Source organism: Heptranchias perlo, chromosome 6 (genome assembly GCF_035084215.1).
Source record: "Heptranchias perlo isolate sHepPer1 chromosome 6, sHepPer1.hap1, whole genome shotgun sequence".
NCBI classification, from domain to species: domain Eukaryota; kingdom Metazoa; phylum Chordata; class Chondrichthyes; order Hexanchiformes; family Hexanchidae; genus Heptranchias; species Heptranchias perlo.
In genome coordinates, this window is record NC_090330.1 from 20,861,454 (window position 1) to 20,885,065 (window position 23,612).

General features: G+C 43.3%; 1 protein-coding gene across 1 annotated transcript in view; it reads right to left on the reverse strand.

Annotated features, from left to right (window-relative positions):
* cog6 (component of oligomeric golgi complex 6) overlaps window positions 1–18,436 on the reverse strand; it is a 117,153-nt gene extending 98,717 nt beyond the window's left edge. Inside the window, exons 1-3 of the mRNA XM_067985895.1 lie at window positions 18,276–18,436; window positions 7,136–7,279; window positions 412–483 (exon numbers count right to left, since the gene is read on the reverse strand). Of these exons, the coding sequence (XP_067841996.1) occupies window positions 412–483; window positions 7,136–7,279; window positions 18,276–18,407 (348 nt within the window). The 5' untranslated portion in view covers window positions 18,408–18,436. The remainder of the gene's footprint in view (window positions 1–411; window positions 484–7,135; window positions 7,280–18,275) is intronic.
* Between the last annotated feature and the right edge of the window lie 5,176 nt (window positions 18,437–23,612).

Sequence of the window (23,612 nt, forward strand, 5' to 3'; positions counted from 1 at the left end):
AAGGTGCTAAATAAATGCAAGCTGCTGTTGAATGTTAAGTCAATGTGAAACAACAAATTCTATGTGACTGAAAATGCTCTGAATCTTGTTTGTTGCTGAGGTGTAAAATAGCCTTTAGGCACAAAGCACTCCACTGGAGCAGAAGGAATCCACAACCAACTTACATCTGCACTGTTCGCAGGCTGGCAGAGAATGGTCACGTGCTTTGACCTTATCAGAGTCTCATGTACGAGATTAGGTAATGAATGTCATCTGCCAAACCTAACCCTAACCCACAAAATGCTACAACACACTTGTCATGTGGAAATAGAAGAGTTAACAGTAGTCAGCACCCATCAGACATCCTGTGTAATATGAATCCAGCCATGTTCCTATGCCTTCTGTGTGAGGTATGGGTTTCTTATGCCTTACCTTTAAACGACTGGTCATATCCTGACAGCAGGCGCTCATTGCCTGGACATCTTCATGCACACCCTCCAGTTCCTATGAGAGAGTGAAATCAACATGCCATTTTACATAGCTGTCATAAAGTAAAAACATAAACCCAATGAGATTTATTTTTCCGTTCAAAACAAAATTATATTTTGGTTAACAGCATAACAGATAACAAAAGCATTACACTTTTGTGCGGATAGAGATAGGGGGCAATGTCTTTCCATAGAGAATATGGAAAAGTTGGAAGGAAACTCATCACTTAGAGCAGCATTAGCAGAGGTCTAGAACCATGTTGCCTGCTAGTGGTTCATGGCTTAGCGAAATCAAAACCAACAACATGCATTTATAGAACACTTCGGGCCCGATATTACCATGGCGGCGGGTTCGCGGCGGGGGGGGGGGGGGGGCGCGATTGGGTAACACGCCCGGTGAAATCAGTCTGCCCTGCGCGCAATCACAGGCTAATTGGATCCACTTACCTCTTGTTCCGGGTTCCCCACTGCTGAGCTGCGCGTCGGGCGGACTGCGCATGCGCAGTAAGGTCTGTCAGCTGGAGGAGCTCTATTTAAAGGGGCAGTCCTCCACTGACTGATGCTGCAAGAAATAGGAAAAATTACAGCATGGAGCAGCCCAGGGGGAAGGCTGCTCCCAGGTTTAATGATGCCTCACTCCAGGTCTTACTGGATGGGGTGAGGAGGAGGGGTAGGACAGAGATCTTCCCCCCGGCGGGTGGGAGGAAGCGGCCTGCCTCTGCCACCAAGAAGGCCTGGCTCAAGGTGGCAGAGGAGGTCACCTGCACTACCAACATATCGCGCACCTGCATACAGTGCAGGAGGCGCTTCAATGACCTAAGTAGGTCAGCCAAAGTGAGTACACTTACTCATTCCCCTACACTCCGTCTGCCACATCACCGCCCCCACCCCACATCTCCTTCTGCACAGCGAACACTACTCTGTCACATCACCCCTCACACCCACTCAAACCTCATCCTCATCTTACCTGCACTTACTCACCTCGCCAGTACTCATCCCGCCACTACCACTCAACCCAATCCTCATACAATCTCATGGCTCTATCTCATACTCACCCTCTCATGCATCTCTTTCACGGTCAGTCTCACTCAACCTGCCACTACCTGTGCTGCAGCCACAGGACATGCATCACATATGTGCAGTAGGAAGAGTAAGGCAAACGTGTCGTGAGCATGAAGGGGATGCACAAGGGTGTTTGAGGGTTTGTCATGGTTTTTACTTATATTTAATTTCTGAGCAACTCACATTACATATTATATTGTCACCACTACTGCCACGTCTTTGCAAATCTTGTCTGGTTTGTGCAATAATGCCCTTTCCTGAGGATCACTCTGAAGACCCACAACTGATGCCACCCATTGTGTCACTGCAGAGTGGGTGTAGGTGTATTTGTAGGGCTCTTTTGTGCAGACGACTGAGAGACATCAGCGATGTCCCCGGTGGCACCCTGGAAGGATGCGGTGGAGAAGTTGTTGAGGGCAGTGGTGACTTTGACAGCGACAGGTAAGAAGATGGTGCTCGGGCCAGCCGGGAGCAGCTCGGCATGAAGGAGGCTGCAGATGTCCACGACTACATGTCGAGTGACTCTGAGCCTCCGTGTGCACTGCTGCTCAGAGAGGTCCAGGAAGCTGAGCCTCAGTCTGTGGACCCTGTGGCGAGGGTAGTGCCCTCTGCGACGCATCTCTCTCTGCGGTTGCCCTCCCTCCTGCTGTGCAGGTGGATGCGTCACAGCACTGTGTTGTGGAGCTCCACGTGTCAGAGGTGGACAGCGTGGCCGGCGAGGCTGGTGATGCTGTTCGCTCTCCGAGGAGGTCATGACTGCAGCTACGGCAGCCCCCATCTGGAAGATGTACATCTGAGGGGGTCCGCAAGGTAGGTACATGTGTCTGGACACCGGGGTAAGTGTACAAGTTTGTGAATTTGATTGTTAGGAGGAGGGTGGTGGAGGCCAAACTTTGTCCAAAGTGACAGAGTGGCCTCCTGCAATGAGTGAGGGTCTCCCCCACCCCCCCCCCACCACCTGTCAAATGGACCTTTGCAGCTGCCACAGGCTGATGGCTGCAACATGTCCATTTGAACTGGGAGTGTTTCCCCCAGTACGGGAAACAGTCCCAGTTGTTTGTAAAATCCCAACCCTCCTAAAATATCACGTTAATCAGGTCTGTAAACGACCTGAAATACCAAAATAAATACTTTAAGTGGCACCCCGCTGGCTTTAATTGCCGGCGGGAGTCCCACATGCGGGGGCTGCGCGCGCATGTCAGCGCGTCAGTGGAAAACCCGGAAGTGGGCGGGTTGGAGCCGGGCTCCCGACCCGCCCCAGGAATCCCTGATTTTCATAGGCCCCCCCGCCAGGAACGCACCCGATCGTGGGTGCTAAAATAGAGCCCTTCTAATATAATAAAACACCTCAAGGTGCTGCACAGAGACAAGAACAAATGCCAAGTAGTAGCGGAAGATTTAGTCGAAGTGACCAAACCACGGCTGAAGAGGTAGTATTTGAGGAGGCTTTTGAAGGTGGCGAGATAGTTAGCAAGGCAGAGGAGTTTATGCAGGGTGTTCCACGGTGTAGGACCAAGATGGCTGAAGTTTCTGCCACCAGATGAAGCTGGGGTGGGGGGGGTGGAGAATGCAAAAGTGATCAAAGTCAGAAGAGCAGCAGGCATGCATTACTACACAGCGCTGAACAAAGTGTTTTTGGGGAGAACGACAAAAGAGGACAAGGAATTTGAATTAAATATACTGGAGGGCACAGAGCCAGTGGAGGGTGGCAAGGATAGGTGTGATTGGTGAGCAGGTCTTAATGCAGAATTGGATGAGGGAGGCATAGTTTTGGACAAGTTGAGTTTGCGGAAGTTGGAGTTTGTATAAGATGGAATTTGGAAGGCCAGCGAGGAGCGTTGCAAAAAGGTGATTAGCAGTTAGCAGAGGGTGGCTTAGGGGGGGACAAGAAGGACATGGTGCATGAGACAGAGAAATGGAAAGTGTTGAAAACAGGAGTTTGAGAGGAAGGGGAGCAAGAGAAGGAGGGGAGCAGAGTTCAGCTGAAAATGGTTAATAGAAAAGGGCTCCCAGGCGCAAACAACCAAAATGCATGTGGAGGTGGACAGAGAATGAAACTTCTCTACCAACTCAACAGCATATGTTGTGCTTGCATATATATTTGTTTATTATAAAATTATGGCCAAATAGAAGTGCTTACATTACTATAACCTCTTGATGGGATTCATATCACAGTTATAAACATTTTTCAATTGTACTTTTATGGTTTATGACATGTTCTAAACTCCAAGTATGGTTAAGATTGAAGCAACTTCCATCACCTCCCTGTAATCACTTCTTGTTATTAATTATTCTTTATATGGTATCTTTTGGAATCAAAATTTAATGGTGTGGCTGTGTTTCACATTATTGTAAATCCTTCCTCCTCCCCAAGTCAGCCACAGCCCATGTGTATACTCTGGTAAAAATGGTGAACAAGCAAGTGAACCCACTGTCAAGGCCTGTGAAAACTAGAAAAATAAGCCGTATATACCTTACAGTCCCCCTCCTCTCAGTAAAGCTGCATGAAAAAAGGGATTGAAGTATTTTTAAAAATTCAAATATGATGAGATACACAAAACATGAAGTCTTAATCTGTGGATTATGTGATTTATTCAGTGCAAGATTACCAACAAAAATGTGAACACCAAAGAATGCACTAAGTTTAGGCAGAATTTCTCCTCACCCAGGCTCAGGGTCCCAGGAATTTTAACAAGGAGGTACTGCAGACCTCCCAATCAAGTCTTCTGATCCAAAACTTCCCAATTATACTTCAGAGAAGTCATTACACCATGTCAGCAGTGAAGACTCCTTAGAATATTCAGAAACAACCCTAGGAATTTGGGTTAAAAATTGGAGTGGTCTGTACATTTTTGGCTACAAGCTCTGTTTAAAGTCAATAAAACACTAAACATGTGAACAAAATGCATATTGGGGACTTTCTTTCCACTAGAATATCTAAAGCACCCTATTTACAAGAGAACACTACACATTCCCCTCCTAACATACTTTAAACATGGCTCTGAAAGACAGTGTTCATTGAAGAGAAGAAGTTCACCGTATCAAACGAAATATTTGCTGGTTTAAAACTAAACTTTTTAACGTTAATGAAAATTCAATTCTGCATTTTGGGTTTATTACGGTAACTAGTTCAAGGCACTGAAGGACAGTATGGTTATAATCTCCATAATGCAACTATAAAAGCCCCCACAGAACAAATAAACCATAGTGAACCCAAAAATATATATTACAAGAAAGTAAATTATGTTGTGATCATTATTTGGTAATCTCAACCCATTTGCAAATTCAATGGACAAAGTTACTGGCTCTGCTAAAAGAAAAAATATAATCATCTAATTATCAAGGATCCTAAACTAACCAACTACAGGGATCAAATAAAGTGACTGGGTTTTAAGAAAAATACATTTTACACTATCAGCTTTTTTGTAAATTGAGAAAGCATTCTGTGTACAGAACTATTTTTAATGGCAGTGGGGCCTTGCTGTTGCCTTTCACTCTTCCTTCAGACAATAGGACTGTATGGGTCACCTTATATCCTCCTATACATTGAGGGATATCTGGGTTGTGAATAAATAACCTGGTTACCGAAAACAATCATAAGCTGGTCAAGCTTGCTAAAATAGAGAGAGCAGTAGAGACATAACACGCAGCAAAAAGATTTGAAAAAGGATTTCAATTGGTTGTGTAGTTGGACAGACACATTACAAACAAGATGTAGTATGAATAAATATAAAGTATTACACATGGGTTGAAAAAAGTCTGGAACATAAATACAAAATAAATGGATGTTAATTCGCATAGAGAGATTTAATGACCTGGAAATAATAGTAGGCACACCACTTTCACTGTCCAGAAATGTAACAAATTAATTTTCAAAAGCAAACTGAATGCTAGGATACATAGCCAGATCTGTGGAAATTAAGGATACATTTACCGTGCAACTGTATTGTCCACTTTAAGTGGTTTGTCGTCATGTAAAACTGAAGTTATGTCTAGAGTCAGGGCTCAACCTGGAGGAGGGAGTCTCATTCCATTTTGCTCCAGAGTCAGGTTGGACGCTAATCCCAGACTTATACTACAACTACAGCGCTGGTGCGAAGTAGGTTTGCTTTGCATTGTCACTACAGTTGTAGTGTAAATGTAGCTTAAGTGTACACAAGTTATGGTAAGGCTCTCAGTGCACATTTATTATAAAATTCAAGCCACATTTATTATAACATGTTCAGCTTTGGTACTACAGCACAAAAAGAAAATGCATTAGAGCATGTACAGAGAGAGAACTGGGGTGGAGTGGGTTACACAAGTTCCCTTCTACCTCTGGGACCTGGGTTTAAATCCACCTTAGACTGATGTTGGCTATAAGGGTATTATGCAAGTGAATTTGGGTAGTCTCAATCCATCCGTAATGGACAAAAAACTGCCACTAATTTGTCAATGGGTGACTTCCATTTCCCAGCACTAGCATCCTTCATCTTGATGAACACATATTTAACATTTAGAAAATTTATAAGACTGATTCCAGTGTAAAACTATTAAAAAAAAAAATCAAGAAGCTGAAGGTTTTGGTCTAGAAAGCAGTCTGTTAAGGGGAAACTTCAAAATACATTTATAATTATTAGCCTTAGCTCAGTGGTAGCACTCTGGCCTCTTAGTCAGAAAGTCACAGATTCAAGGCCCACTCCAGAGACTTGAGCACATTATCTAGGCCAACACTTCAGTGCAGCACTGAAGAATTGCTGCACTGTCAGAGATGTCATCTTTTGGATGAGACTTGAAACCAAGGCCTGCCCTCTCAAGTGGATGTAAAAGATTCCATGGCACTATTCGATGAAGAGTAGGGGAGTTCTCCTGGTGAACTAGCCAACATTTATTCCTTGACGAACATTACCAAAACAGATTATCTGGTCATTAACTCATTGCTGTTTATGGGACCTGGCTGTGCACAAATTGTATGCCGCATTTCTCTAGTTACAACAGTCACTACACTTCAAAAGTACTTCATTGGCTGTGTCATGAAAGGCACCATATTAATGCAAATTCTTTATTTTCTTTCTGCATGGAAAATCCACATTACTGTTTCAAAGTACACCAAAGAAATAGAGTAGATCAATTGGTGAAAAGTACATTTAGGACAGATGTTCAGAGTAATCTGCCAGACAACATAATCAAGGCACAATACTAGGATTACTCAAAACTCAATTATCCCATGATGAGAGAATTTAAGCTTAATGGTCCTTTCATGCCCCCAACTTTTGTTATGTTCTTCATTGTGATTACCTAAATAAAATAGAAAGCTCAGGTCTGATCACATCATCTCTTCTCTCTCTCTCTTTATCAAGATGAAACACTCTACTTCAGCACCATGTAGCAACCTTGTTGGAAATTAACAAAACGTTCCTAATGAACACAGATAGGTACATTTTTGTTGATACAAAGATGCAAAATGTGACTTATTGTGTTCACTCTCCGTTTGCTCCAATTTGTTCTCTTTGAAGTTTTTCTAAAAAAGGACCTTCATTCATAATTATGCAACAATCTAAACACCATCAATCAACACTTCACAATCCATAAATCCTCTTCATTGTAAGAGATGTTTGACTACATACCTCTTTGACTTCTTTGAACACATGTACAAAATCTTCATTAATGGACAAGCTGCGTCGCTCTATATCTCCTCGCAGATTTCTCCTGGTACGTAAACTATTTTCAGTGAAGAATACAGACAAGGCTTTAAGAGCCTCCAACATATCCTGTGGATTAAACAGGTACATTTTGAATTTTACAATTAAATAGGAAATGTACTGTATTGAGACTGTACACTTTTAGAAATCTTGAATTACAAGCTGATTGCCTTGTCCCTGCTGTAATTACTATGGGGTACTGTATTAAAACTATTACAAAGTGGTGTAATTATGTGACTTGAGGTTTCAAACTTGCAATTAAAGCTAGTCGTATAATGAACCACAAATAAAAAATACAGCAGCATCTCATTCATAGGATGATAGGTCTGGTAGCTAGCTAGTTCTTGAAATTTTTAAAGACACAATACTGTAATTATTTTTTAAATTTAAAATTTACGGTCACATCAGCTCTATATTTAAATAAATAAACCTGCTATGCAAAAATCTTCGATCACGCAGATTTTCAATGTACTACTGAATTTTGCTGTCTGTCTGGTAATATGGCAATAACGACAAGGAAGTCATACTGTTGTTCTTCCAGCTTATAATTGTACATTGCCTTGCTTGTTTCAAAGTCAAGGAAGTTCACACTCAATTATTGGGTGACTGCAAAACTCAGTGCTATTTTTGTTTTATTTTGTTGACAAGATCATATTGGCATTTCCCAATCTTAATTTTTTAAAAATCACAAAATTTGTCAAATGGATGGCTGTAATTTTTGTTATTTAAGTCGCATCTGTAAGCAAGTCACAATGGATGTAGCTTCATGTAAATAATTTCTTGAGTCAATCAATAAAGTGCAATTTGCCATGTACAAAATTACCAATATATCAGATTTTAACTTGCCCAGTTCCTCCCTGAAGGCTAAGTGGATAAATACACTATGGTACTTCGACACAGAGACTAGAAAGATCAAAGATTCAAATCCCTGAGTTAGCTGAATTCAGCTGAAAAATGTGGGGCTGCTACAATTGATTTTAGCATCTCTAAGTTTGAAAAGGGTGGGGGGGGTGAGAATAAGAGTCCAGGATTTTTGCTGTTGATCACTATCCACTAACCCCCAACGGAAGTGTATGGGTGTGGATGCTGAGAGAGAACAGAATTGGACTTGGCTGCAATGGTTAGCTATAATGGTCCCTCAGGTTGAATATCCCATCTGCCCTCTGTATTCAGGCTCACTGGCTAATTGGGCGAAGTAATGGAAAGCTGTCAGCGGCCATGGAACTGTACCCTGCATATGTCACCATCTTCAGCTGAGCAATGGGGAAAACCAGAGTTGGGGGAGGGATTGTGGTGAGTTTAAACTGTAAATTTATTTTTGAGGTATATTGATAATTTATAGGAAGGGGAGTTAAAGTTTTCCGAGTTTGCTAATAATGCCAAATTTAGAAAGGATCATAAATAGTAGGGGCCAGTTGGACAGCTCTGGAGGAATACTTCAGTATAGCCCAGAGCAAGTGTCAAAATTCGTAATAATTTGCTGCATGCTCCACAATCCTGCAATTAAAAGGGGAGTTGCCTTGGAGCTTCCTGAGGAGGAAGAAGTATAACAGAAAGATGAAGCAGACTGGGACGGTTTACATCAAAAAGAAAGACAGCTTAGAGGTGACCTTTTTGGGGTATTTAATATCTTTAAGGGAATAGATCAACTGGATCTCAGAATGATGTTTACTATTAACACAAGTTCTAGGACAGCTTGTCTCCCTAGGACAAAGAGACATGGGGGTCAATTTTTGGATAGCCGAGCGGGTGCATTCGTGGCAGGGGATTCCTAAAATTGAGGATTCCCGGAGCGGGTCCGGAGCCCGGCTCCAACCCGCCCACTTCCAGGTTCCCCAATGACGTGAATCGGCGTGCCGCAGCCTCCGCATGTGGGACTCCCACCGGCAATCAAAGCCGGCAGGATCCCACTTAAGATCATTATCTGGGTACTTGAGGTTGTTTATAGACCTCATTAGTTGGAGATTTTAGGAGGATTTGGATTTTGGACTACCCAGAGTGTGTTTCCCATGCTGGGGGAAACACTCCCTGTTTAAACAGACGTGTTGCAGCCAGCAGCCAGTGGCAGCTGCAAAGGTCCATTTAACAGGTGCGGGGTAAACCCTCATTCATTGCAGCAGGACACTCTGTCATCTCAGACAAAGTTTTGCCTGCCACACCGTTGTCTCCACACTCCAAATTATTAAATCATACCTTAAACTCTGCTGTCCAAACACATTTACCTACTTTGTGGACCCCCTCACACTCACAGTGTCAGGATTGGGGGGGGGTTTCCATTGCTGCATTCATCAATCCATTGGAGGATGACAAACATCACCAGCCTCGCCAGGCACCTCCACCTCCACCACGTGGAGCTACATAACACGGTGCTGCGCAACAGGTACCTGCACAAAATAGTCGTGCAACTACACATACAAACACTGTAGGGTGACCCAATGGGTGGCATCAAGGGTGTGCATGGAGAACATCATGAAAGGGCATTATTGCACAAGCCAGTCAAGAATGGCCAAGTCATGGCAGTAGTGGTGACAATATAATATGTAATGTGAGTTGATCAGAAATCAAATATAAGTAAAAACCATGACAAACCCTCAAACACCCTTGTAAGATGAGGATGAGCTTTGAGTGGGTGTGAGAGGTGATGTGACAGAGTAGTGTTGGCAGTGCAGAAGGAGATGTGAAGTGGGGGCGGTGATGTGGCAGACGGAGTGTAGGGGAATGAGTAAGTGTACTCGCTTCGGCTGACCTACTTAGGTCATTGAAGCGCCTCCTGCACTGTATGCAGGTGCATGATATGTTGGTGGTGCTGGTGACCTCCTCTGCCACCTCGAGCCAGGCCTTCGTGGTGGCAGAGGTAGGCCACTTCCTCCCGTGCACCAGAGAGAAGATCTCTGTCCTCCCCCTCCTCCTCATCTCATCCAGTAGGACCTGGAGTGAGGCATCATTAAACCTGGGAGCAGCCTTCCCCCTGGGCTGCTCCATGCTGTAATTTTGGCTCCTTTCTGCAGCATCAGTCAGTGGAGGATTGGCCCTTTAAATAGGGCTCCTCCAGCTGACAGCCTATGATGCGGGTGCGCAGTCCGCCCGCTGTGCAGCTTTCCAGCGTGAAACCTGGAAGCCAAGGTAAGCGGCTTCAATTTACTTGCGATCGTGTGGGGAACCCACCGATTTTACTGGGCGGGTTACCCACGCACCCTGTCGACCCCCCGCTGGCAACCCACCTCCCTCCTAATATCGGGTCCATGGATTCCAGCTTAGTTTGAGCTTAGTGGTTATGTTACTGGACTGGTAATCTAGAGGCCTGGACTAATAATCAGGAGACATGAGTTCAAATCCTGCCACAGCAGCTGGGGAATTTAAAAATCAGTTAATTAAAACAAAATCTGGAATAAAAAACTAGTTTCAGTAATGGTGACCATGAAACTACCAGACTGTCGTAAAAACCCATCTGGTTCACTAATGTCCTTTAGGGAAGGAAACCTGTCGTCCTTACCTGGTCTGGGCCTATATGCAACTCCAGACCTACAGCAATGTAGTTGATTCTTATCTGCCCTCTGAAATGGCCTAGCAAGCCACTCAGTTGTCAAGAAGGTGGCTCATCACCACCTTCTCAAGGGCAATTACAGATGGGCAATAAATGCTGGCCTTACCAGTGACGCCCACATCCCAGGAATGAATTAAAAAAAACTTACATGAATGGCTGCAGGAACAAGCTTGTCAAAGCAAGTCGCTTTGAGAAGTGAGATCGAGGAAATCCTTAGAGAAACAAGAACTGTCATGAATCGCTGGCAAACTAGTATTTACTGGGAAATTTCTACAAGAAACTGGAGCCCCTATGAAACACTGTGACAAATGAAAGTATCACAGAGAATCCATGTATTTATTGAAAATAGGCAATAAGGATTTCAAGGCTTTATTCATTGTGGGTTAATGGAATGATTCTTTTTCTATAATAGTGTTAAGTCTAGATAAATGCATACCCACTTCAAACATAACAATCCGGGCACCCCAATGTCTTAATGGGTATATAGAGTCATAGAGTTATACAGCACGGATAGAGGCCCTTCGGCCCATCGTGTCTGCGCCGGCCATCAAGCCCTGTCTACTCTAATCCCATATTCCAGCATTTGGTCCGTAGCCTTGTATGCTATGGCATTTCAAGTGCTCATCCAAATGCTTCTTGAATGTTGTGAGGGTTCCTGCCTCCACAACCCTTTCAGGCAGTGAGTTCCAGACTCCAACCACCCTCTGGGTGAAAAAGTTCTTTCTCAAATCCCCTCTAAACCTCCCGCCTTTTACCTTGAATCTATGTCCCCTTGTTATAGAACCCTCAACGAAGGGAAAAAGCTCCTTAGTATCCATCCTATCTGTGCCCCTCATAATTTTGTACACCTCAATCATGTCCCCCCTCAGCTCCAAGGAAAACAAACCCAATCTTCCCAGTCTCTCTTCATAGCTGAAGCGCTCCAGTCCTGGTAACATCCTGGTGAATCTCCTCTGCACCCTCTCCAAAGCGATCACATCCTTCCTGTAGTGTGGCGACCAGAACTGCACACAGTGCTCCAGCTGTGGCCTAACCAGTGTTTTATACAGCTCCATCATAACCTCCTTGCTCTTATATTCTATGCCTCGGCTAATAAAGGCAAGTATCCCATATGCCTTCTTTACCACCTTATCTACCTGTTCCGCTGCCTTCAGGGATCTGTGAACTTGCACACCAAGATCCCTCTGACCCTCTGTCTTGCCTAGGGTCCTCCCATTCATTGTGTATTCCCTTGCCTTGTTAGTCCCTCCAAAGTGCATCACCTTGCACTTTTCCGGGTTAAATTCCATTTGCTACTGTTCCGCCCATCTGACCAACCCATCTATATCGTCCTGCAGACTGAGGCTATCCTCCTCGCTATTTACCACCCTACCAATTTTTGTATCATCAGCGAACTTACTGATCATACCTTTTACATTCATATCCAAGTCATTAATGTAGACCATATACAGTTAGTAGCTATGGCATACAGGCCAAGACAGGCCTGGGGTAGATCCCTGGACTGTGCTGAGTTGGCTGATGTCAGGCAGGTAGTTGTAGGTGAACTATACTTGGCTTTAATGTGAGCTATACAGTAAGTGTTAACAGCTGTTCAACTGATAGGTTAGGAAGGGAATAATCACGTAGAGTTCCCACCATTGATCCCTTGCTGGAAGCATGTATGTTTGGACAAGATGGGGCTCAGCTATACTGACTCCACATTGAATAACCTGCTGACAATCACTATCAAGCCTCACATGTGAGTATTAGCAAGTTGGGTGAGGTACCAGAGAGCAGCAGGTGCTTGCAACCATATTCAAATGAACATCTCAAGAGAGGAAGGGAAGAAAAATTAGAGAAAATTGTCAAAAAAATGTAACAATCAACTTTGTCATTCCAATTCATACTTCTTGTATATTATTTATACTTAGCTTGAAGTTTATACTCGAGGTGACTGTCATCAGCCCTTTTGGCTAGGGAGGGAAAAAAATCAGCTAGATTTCCTGTTCCTCATCACTATTCAATGATCCCAGCTGGAAAGTGCACTTCTGGGCAGGATTAGCCTTGGCGGTAATGTCTCCATGGTCAAAATGCTAACACTCACTATATAGACTTACATGTGAAGAATGATCACTTGGGAGAAGTACCAAAGGACTGGCGGTACCTTTGGAACCATGCCACGACATGAGTCAGTGCCTACTTGGGGGGAGGGGGAATAAAATAATTAAAAAGTAATCAAGCCAAATCTGCTAAAAATGCTCTCCATTTCAGCCGGATCATAAAGGGCAACTCAAAGTAAATGAAAAGGATTCTGATGGGTTTGAAGTTTGCTGTTGAAACTTTTATCACACGATTATGGCCCGTCAGGATTGTGAAGGGTTAACGTCCAGAAGAATAAAATGATTATTGAAATCAACTTTTATTTCTCACCAAAACTGCTCATTTCTCCAGCTCCATCATGCAACAAGATTAACAGATAAGCTTAAGAGGTATTAAGAACAAGTAAATACATGTCACCACAACACAATTTCAAAAGCCAGCTACTTCTTCTGCTTGAACATATTTTCAAATTAGGTTTAAAAAAAGTTGTGTTTTTTTAGAAAGTGCCCCAGTGACATTCGGTTTACCAAAAGGAGTGAAGTGATTTACATTAAAAGATTTAATTATTTGTTTGGTGAGGGAAGAAGAGATTCTCTTTTCTGTTGGCAGTACGCACCAATGGTGGTCCTGGCTCTTAATAACTTTGTACGACTGTCATTAGACATCAACAGTTTGAGACTCATTACCACAGATTTATCAAGTGTCTGCTCCTGTCAGAAGTTTATTCCCTCATCCATCTGCACGGCAGCAACTCACGCTGAGGTATAGTTCCACGGGTGGCAGAGGCCCTTCAATACCTTTGTCAAGCATTTGTTCTTCTGGGTAGCAAGGGTGTTCAACCACACTGGTCATTACAGATAAACGTGACCATGTCTCACACAGTACAACGTTAGTAGGGATGCTAAAGTTAATTGTAGAGTCCCCACTGCCACCCAGCTGGAATCAACTGACTCAGCACAGTTAAATGTTTGGACCTTCCTGATCTGTATGGAACAGTCGGTAACACACAGCATGGTGCATTTGTCCACTGAATCATTGCAGAACCCGTATAGAATTTTACAATTATGCCTCGTACGGAGGTATTTTTTAAAAGCAATGATTTAATTTAGAATTAAGATTACAGGACTAGTAGCTGAGAAGAATCAATGGTTTGGCAATACTAGCAGCTCAAAAAACAGGGCTCTTTTACAACAAACAGCTTTAAAAGCATAAAAATTAAAAAGTTACAAAAAAGCTTCTCGCGTGTGAGAGTACAATCAGTGGACATGCAACATTGGTCAGAACATGCTCACTGGTCCACTGTTAAATTTCATTAATCTAGTAATTTTACAGGCTACTATGGTACGAACATTATAACAGACTGGATTAGCACTAGACAACAGGAAGCCTGAGAATACCATACACATTACTCTCATGGTGTTCCCTTCCATCTGTCTTCTCTCTCCCGATTATTGCTTTCCACATCCCTTGTTCTTCCCACCATTCCTTTCCATCTGGTTCTCCCTCTTGCACACCATGTCTTTCCTTCACTTGCAGCTACAGAATGTTTTCTCAATATCATCCTGCTTTCCAATCAACCAAACTGCTAAAAGACCTCCCGATTCATTTTATTGGTGGCAAATAAGTTAATGTAAGTATTTATGTTACCATTGAAACTAAAATATCTTCAGTTAAAGCTGCTAAATTGGCATTCATATTTTATTCTGAATAATTCTATTATCTAACAGAAAGACAGTAATGCAATGCAGCATCATTTCAATAATAAGTCCTTTCAGCCTTCACTTAACAGCATAATAGTCATAATTATGAAAAATCAAACAGATGCCGTGGAAGTGGATTTTAGTTGATGATAAAACAAATCCTTTTCCTAAAAATTACAATGCACCAATTTTGATGTCAGCACACACTTTCTCTAGCATTAACTCACACTTGTACATGCACATGATTCAAATTTGATGAGATGCTGAATTGTTTGAAACAAAGTTGTACTAGAATATTGACAGATATATAAATATGCACAATTATTTTATGTGGACAGATGTTAAAAATACTTTCAGAAGTGGCTGATCATATTGACATTACTCATTTTAATTCAGCATAGTAAAGTGAGATGTGCTTGTGAGGAAAAAGGAGGTCCTGAGAAAATACTTTGACTGTGATCTGGCCCATCTAAGATCAATTCTATTTCTAGCTTAGTTTTAAAAGCAAACAAAGCATAATTCTTGTCTCTCCAACAGGCTCACCAAGGAACAAACACCCATAAACTTTGGTTCCCTCTCCCTTCGTATTTCCTTTTTCACCCTGTCTAAGCCAGGTTCTCTGATGTCACAGTGACAAGCATAGCAGGCTCAATGTCAGATCAGTTACTGTGGCATAATCCAAATAACCTCAAACCAAACGGGATAGAAGGAAGTACCGATCACTATCCTATAAAAACTGTCTCTTTCTTTCAAATGAGGCTTAATGTCAATCCTTAATTTCTTATTTAAACATTACTGCACTTTAATCCTATAGTGCCCCACACTTGGCATTTTTGTTTCACTGTTTAAGTGAGAGATATGGAAGCTTGATCTATGGAGGGGAGAATCTTCTTAGCACCATTCGCTATTAAAATGTATTCCATTTTTCAATATCAAGCTGCATTGTTTGGGCACTCAGCCCACAGGCCACTCCACTCCTGGGTTCTAACCCTAATCAGCAGTGAAAGGATTACATGAACTGCGTTGTACTAAAACTGACTTCAACTGCAAAACGTAAAAACTGTCATAACATACAGGAGAAAGCCTCCAACAGAGGTCTTTATTTCTACTCATATGCAGAGCTCTCAATATCAACTACTTATTATAGGCTAGTAATAATCTTTAATTGCATATACTGATTTGATATATCAGAGTTGTCAATATAGGAGAAGTGTCAGGAGTGACAATTATGTCAGAGTGAGACAGATTATAAACCCATTTAAACAGGTGGGTAACTTCCCTGGTCACTTTGTTTCCAAATATGCTTCCAATATCACTATAAATGCCAAACAGAGGGAATCTTCACCAATACATTTATAACATTGCTACAGATTCAACAGCCACAACTTGTATTTATTTGGCACCTTTAACATAGAAAAAACATCCCAAGAAGCTTCACAGAGGTGCAAGGGAAAAAACGAACACCAAACCAAAGGAGATATTAGCAGGGGTGATGAAAAGCTTGGTTGAAGAGGTGGGTTTTACGGAGCAACTTAATGGAGGTGGGGAAGCGACGGGTTTACAGAGGGAATTCTAGAATGTGAGGCCTATGCAGCTTAAACATGGTTGCCAAATGTGGGATGGAGGAATGCACAAGAGGCCACAATTAAAGAAATGGAGAGTATGGGGGGTTTTGTATGCCTGAGGCAGTTCCAGAGGAAAGGAGGGGCAAGGCCATGAAGGGATTTAAACATAAAGATGAGAATTTTAAATTTGAGGGATTGGGGAACCAGGAGCCAATGTAGGTTAGCAAGGTCAAGGGTGACGGATAAGCAGAACTTAATAGGGTTAGGATATGGGCAGCAAAGGTTTGGACAAGCTGATGGTTATGCTGGGTGGAGCGTACAAGGTGATAGGGTGACAAAGGCATGGTTCAGGGTTTCAGTAACAGATGCACAGGGGCAGAGACGGGCATTGTTGCTGAGGTGGAAGTAGGCGGTCCTTTGTGATGGAGAGGATATGGGATCAGAAATTCAGCTCAGGGTCGAATAGAACACCAAGGTTGCAATCAATCGGATTTGGCCGGGGTGTGACATGGAATCAGTGGCAAAGGTATTTTGTTTGTGGTGGAGGCCGAAGGCAATTGCTTCAATCTTCACAATGTTTAGTTGATGGAAATTGTGGCTCATCCAAGACTCAGACAATATCTCAGACAAGCAGTCTCACAACACAGAGGCAGTGCAGGGTTCAAGAGAGATGGTGCAGGCAGAGCTGGGTGTCATCAGCAAACCTGTGGAAGCTTACCCCATGTTTGCGGATGAAGTCACTAAGGGGCTGCATGTAGATGAGGAATAGAAGGAGCCGAGGATCGATCACAATCCAGGGGTAGAAACAGAAGCCATTGCTGGAGGACGCTGGCTATGATCGGATAGGTAAAAGTAGAACCAAGTGAGGGCAGTCCCACTGAGATGAACAGAAGTGAGACATTGGAGAATGATGGTGTGGCAACCGTGTCAAAGGCTGCAAAGGGGTCCAGGAGGGATAATGCACCATGGTCACAGATACAGAGGATGTCATTTATGACTTTGTTTAGGGCCATTTTAATGCTGTGGCAGGGGCAGAAACCTGATTGGAGAGGTTCAAACATGGAGTTGAGAGAACGCTAGGCATGGATTTGGGAGGCAACACCTTCAACAACTTTGGAAAGAAAAACGAGATTGGATATGGCATGGTAGTTTGCAAGGGCAGAGAGGCTGAAGGTAGGATTTTTGAGGCGGGGATGGTAACAGTGTTTTGAAAGGGAGGGGGCAGAACCTTAGGAGAGGGAAACCAGATAGGGAAGTTGGATAGGTAGCAGTTTTGTGGGAATGGGTTCAAGCGAATAGGAGGACGGTTTCATGGACAAAAGGAACTCAGAGAGGGCATAAGATGAGATAAGAGAGAAACTAGAAAGAGACATGTGGTCAGAGTTAGGGCAGGGGGAGCCTGGGAGTAAGTCAGACTTGGTGGGAAAGCAGGGGAATCAGCAGAGGCAGCTAATCGGACAGTCTCAATCTTATTGACAAAACGTCCATGAGCTCCTTGCACTTACTGGGAGTGAGGGTGGAGGGAGCAGTGGAGAGGGATGATCCTGGAGTAGCAAGCCGTTTTGTCAGAGGTGAGGCCTGATGGCACTTGATGTGGTCCAGACAGATCTACTGAAGGATAGCTAAACCAGTTTGTGCAGCAGATACACTCAAGTCTGCATCCCTTGAACTTGAGAGTGCAACAGTGGGGTCCATACCTTAGTGACTAAAGGAATTTTTGCCCCATGAAGCTATTTATTTCTGAGTATGAGAATTTTTTTAAATCAAACATTTAAATGTCACCTTTAACGAGTGGGAATTGGCAGATTTAAAGAGCATTACACATTGTAAACTCATTTCAACATATGGAGCTGCACCTTTCTTTTCATACTGAAATATCCAAGCAGATCACAGTTTCAAAATGTTAGAGGAAGACTCCATCCTAATCAGGTCATTCTGCAGGTCTCTGTATTGGAAGTAATGGTCTTTAATTGCAATGCACCCTGTGGCCCTGCAGCTTCAAGAGCATCAAACTGTGTGAGGTGCTTCGAGAAGGGAAACGTTTTTAAAAATTGCAGGAAGCTTTTTCTCCCCATGATTATTATTAGTTATTAAAGCGACCATCGAAGAGCAGATCAAAGCTCAGTGCACTGACATCAGGCTCACTGACTGACTGACCAGACCTGCAGCTCACCCACCTTGTCATTGTCCAGCCGGGTCTCGAGTATTTTATTCAGCTTCCTGGCCAGCGGGTTATTGTTGGTCTGCATGGCCCCACCAACCCCCGGCTCCAGAACCGGACCCGCTGCCTCTACTCGACTGTCAGCCATCTCCCAGGAAACCGGCCACCTCACCGGAAACCGGTCGCACACAAAAAAAAAACACCCCGGCGGCCAAACACTGCGAGCTCCGTACAATGGTTCCGGGGAGGGGGAGCGCAATCAGTGAGGCACGCACAATGGTGAGAGGAGTCGTGGGACTATAGATAGAATGATGGTCTGGATTCACAGCCCTTGTTCAATCCGTTCTTGTCCCTGCACAGTAAAGATGACCACATGTGCTGGGTTGTTAGTGATTTAAGGGGATCACATTCCTAACAGCACTGTGGGAGAACCGTCACCACATGGACTGCGGCGGTTCAAGAAGGTGGCTCACCACCACCTTCTCAAGAGCAATTAGGGATGGGCAATAAATGCCAGCCTCGCCAGCGACGCCCACATCCCATGAACGAATAAAAACAAATTCTAATCTTTGGAATTCCTTCCTTAAACCTCTCCACCACTCTCCTCCTTTAAGACCCTCCTTTACTCCCTCTTTGACCAAGCTTTTGGCCACTTGTCCTAATATCTCCTCGTGACTGGGTGTCAAGTTTTGTTTTGATAACTCTCTTGTGAAGCGCCTTGGGATGTTTTACTACGTTAAAGGTGCTTTGTAAATGCAAGTAGTTGTTGTTAATCAGTCCTTTCTCATTTCAGATGCTGAGCAGCCTCCTATCTATTTCCAGCATTTTCTGTTTTTATTACATCTTACAGCACAGAAGGAGGCCATTCAGCCCATCATGCCTATGCCTGCTCTTTGAAAGAGCTATCCAAATAGTTCCACTCCCTGGCTCATTCCCAATAGCTCTGTTTTTACTTTGTTTTTATAAGCAGTCCCATATTCAAAGATTACGTACTCCACCCATGCTGTCAATCTTTTATCCGAGGAAAGCCGTCAAATTTGCATAATGCAAACATAGTTGCCAACCTGGTACAGATAATAAGCTTTTCCAGCTGCTGTCCATGCTTGTTCATGAGGGGACTGCAAAGTTGGCTGTTTACAGGGAGCTGGGAGCAACCATAACCCATCGATGGAAACACAGGTATCAGTCCTGGTGTTCACTGCCGCATTGATCACCTGTTTCCAGTGGACAATATCTCACCTCATTGTATTAATCCATGGGGAGAGGAAAATGGGATCAAAGGTTACCAGGTTTTATCGGATGATTGGTTCATTGTATTAATTCTTTTGCCCAACTCTTCAACATGTCTCTCCACGCACTACCCCTTATATTAATCGCATTTTCTGCCATCGAATTACAGCATTAATTTGATTCCGTTTCTTATATTTGTCTTTTTATCTTTTAATTTTCTATAGAAATTCTTTAAATGTTGCACTTTTTTTACCCATCATATTTTTTCTGGGTGTTAATTTTAAATGAAGCATTGAAAGATGCAGAAGAGTAAAATAGGAAAAAATAGCATAGCTGACGAGAACATTTCACCGTAAACAAGGGCATTTTGTGTTGGTCTTCTGTAAATTTTATATGTGAATATCATATCACAAAATGGTATGTCAGGTTTCAATGGCTCCTGTAGATACATACAGGAATGTCCATTAAAAAAAGTAAATTAATATAGTTGCCAACTGTTGGCTTTTTAGACGGTGTCAGCGTTTCTAGCGCCATTTGTGCTGTTGGCATAGGGGCCCAAAAATCAGATTTTTGGACAGTTTAAATCCAACAAAAACAGTTTGAGTTTGTAGTGATACCTGCCTCTGCATTTGACAATGAATCAATGTCAGAAAAGAAAGTTGGAAAAACTGATTGGAAAAAAGCCACTGGGGTGAAATTCAACTTCAGCGGGGGTGCAAAATATACACCCGTTATACACCCCAACCAGCTTTCTTTTCCATTGACTTCATTGACCCTATCATTCTCCTTAGATTAATCCATGTCATCCTCTGCATCTCTCAGCCCCTGTCATTTTTTATTTCACTATCGTGGTTATTCTCTCTAATTAATTCTCTATGATTCTCTATCCCTGTCTCTCATAAAGAATGAAATAACTTGCATTAATATAGCGTCTTTCACGACCTCTGGACATCCCAAAGCGCTTTGCAGCCAATGAAGTGTAGTCACTGTTGTAATGTAGGAATTCACTATCCGTGTCATTCTCTGCTTCTGTCTCTCATTTTCCCCTTCAAAAGTTTCTTAATTTACCCCTGCGCAAATTGTACTTTTTTTTCCCCCCTGTAATACAATTAATGGAATTTGGATATAACTGTAGCTTAGGTCATGTACTGCAATTCCATTGTAACTGCTTTTTGTATGTCAGACATGAGGGGGGAATTTTAACCCCTAAGAACGGGTGCGTTGGGGGCGGATGGGCAGTAAAAATAGTTGATTTTTCTGGAGCAGGTCTGTGTCCTGGCTCCAGCGTGCCCACATCCGCGTTTGGATGCACGTACGCAACAGAAACCCAGAAGTCCCGTCCCCACCTAAAGCCAGCAGGACGATACTTAAAGGGGCAATGTACTTCATTGCAATAGTTGAGGCACTTAATTTTATGTGTATTAGAAATGTCAAACAAATTTAACCTTACCTTTTCGGGTTTCCCATTGCTTCTGATTCACATCAGGTGAAAGCAGGCGGGAAGGGCCGGATCCTTGAGGTGAGTGCCTTTATTGCTTGTGGGCCCGGAGGAACAGGAGTGATTCATCCAGGCCCAACAAGCTCACTTGGTGTGATCAGTCCTCTGTGGTCAGCTCCCCCCCTCCCCCCGCCCCTCCAATGCTGGACCCCCCCTCCCCGAAGATGGGTCCCCTTCCCCAATTCTGCCCCCCCCCCAATGGTGGTGCCCCCCCCGATCTTCTCCAAGGCCCACCTGATGTCGTCCATGTCCCCCCACCCCTTCGATTTCTTCCACGGTCCACGATCTCTCTCTCCCTTCCCCCTCCTTGATTCATGGTTCCTTTCCCACCCGACAGGCAAGCCTGTCAATCTGACTGCCTGGTGTATGGGAAACCCGGAAGCACAAATACTTACCTTCAATTGACTCAATCGGCTTCCGGGTTCCCCATGCGAATATCTACGGACACACTGGGTTCCCGGCTCCGAGATAAAATCACGCCCGAGGTCTTTGGGATAAAAACAGAAAATGCTTGAAATACTCAGCAGGTCAGGCAGCATCTGTGGAGAGAGGAAGGTAGGGTTAACGTTTCAAATCAATGACTTTTCGTCTTTGGGTTTTAGTTTTCACAGAAGCACCAACTGAGTTGTGGAATGTTATCCCAAAATATTAATAAAAATCCTGAAATCCAATGTAATAAAAAGGAATTTCATTTATTCAGTCACCTTAAAGCAGTTTCCTTGGTTGAAGATCTTTATTCTGGGCTGTTTTTCAGTTACACATTGGGCATGATTTTAATTTGGAGCCAGGAATATGCTCATGGGGAACCTGGAAGCTGAAAGCCAAATGAGTGCATCGCAATCTGCGATCGCAATTCAATTGAACGTGAGTATTTGTGCTTCTGCATTACCCACGCACCAGGCAGCCAGGTTGATAGGCTGGCTGCCTGGCAAAAGGGAAAGAAGCGGAGAATCAGAGAGGGGGGCGGGAGAGGGAGAGATCGTGGGCCCTGGAACAAATAAGGTGGGGGGGGGGAGGTGGGGAGACTAGGGCGACATTGGTTGTGGGGGGGGTCCCAGCATCGAAATCGGGGGATCCAGCATTGTGGGGGTCCAGCATCGGGGAGGGGGAGGGTCAGCCGATCAGGGGGTCATGTTGCGCCAGATGATCTTGAGCTTGTTGGACCTGGATGAAGCACTCCTGCTCCTACGGGCCCACAAGCAGTGCAATAAAGGCGCACACCTCGTGGATCCGGCCCTTCTCGCCTGCTTCCACCTGACGTGAATCGGAAGTAATGGGAAACCTGAACAGGTGCAGTTAAATTCATTTTACCTTTGTAATACACAAAAGCTTAAGTACCTCAAGTATTTCAATTTAATTATTGCCCCTTTAAGTATCGGCCCACCAGTTTTAAGTGAGGCCTAATTTCCTGCTGTCTGTTGTGCGCGGGTATCCAGACACGCCTGGGTAAAACACAGAAGTGGGCGCGTTGGAGCCGGGATGCGGTCCCGCTTCAAAAAGCTTTTATTTTAACCTCCCACCCGCCCAGAACCCGCTCGTTCTTGGGGGTTAAAATTACCCCCATTGTCTTTTGACTTATCATCTTTTTGGGGCAGTGTCAGCTTTTTTTAACCTGTTCATAAGCTCTTCTGAATTTTTGCAGGTTGACGTGTATGCACCCAACTTCAATTCATACTGACAATTCAGCGCTTATCAGACTATCCCTTTGTTTTGAAATTTCTTGAATCTATATAAATTTAAATTTAATTATTCAATCATTTAATCCTTATTATAAATACAATATATTCAATGGAAGGTTTTTCTGGATTTTAAGTTACAAAAAAAATCTTGACTGAGGGCTACTGAACAATTTCCATGACATCTGGTTTATAAGATTACAAAATAATTATGGATGACAAGGGCATTCGGCCCATCTTAGTTCATCTGTCCAGAAAGACCCAATTCTCCAATTGCAGCGTCCAATTAGTTTTTAAATGATTCCAGGGTTTTTGCCTTCGGTACACTAGCTGGGAATCCATTCCATGCTTTTGTGAAGAATTTCCTGATATCAGTAAATTTGCCCATTGCTAGTTTGGGTTTGTATTGCCTTGTCCTACTCTCACTATTTAATTTAAAGTAATTTTCCGGATTTACCTTTTTCATACCAACTACAGTCTTATATTTAAAACAGTCTTACATCTATATCTGTTAATAATGCATTAAAAATCTTATGTCTGCGTACACTTCCCGTCAACTTTTTCTATTATAAATTCCTACGTATTCTAACCATTTTTTTTCTCATAAAACCTTACAATACTTGTTTATCCCTTCCTCTGGACTTCAACTGTAAATATTACATTAAGATTTGGTGCACATGAATAAAATACAAATTAATAAGTAAATTGGAAGAAAGGTACATTAGTAAACATATGTTTATGAATATAAACTTTTATCTGTACATCTGGAATTTCCATGGGGGTTCGCTGATAGGAGATTGGCGGAACTCCCTGGAGATATCCAAACTGTGGAGATATCCAAAAGCAAATAGGCCATTTCTCCAGGGATACTGCCAATTTCCCATCAAAGTTACAGCAAGAGATTGAGAGAACTCTGCAGAAATTCATGGCCTGCCATAATGTTTGTGTA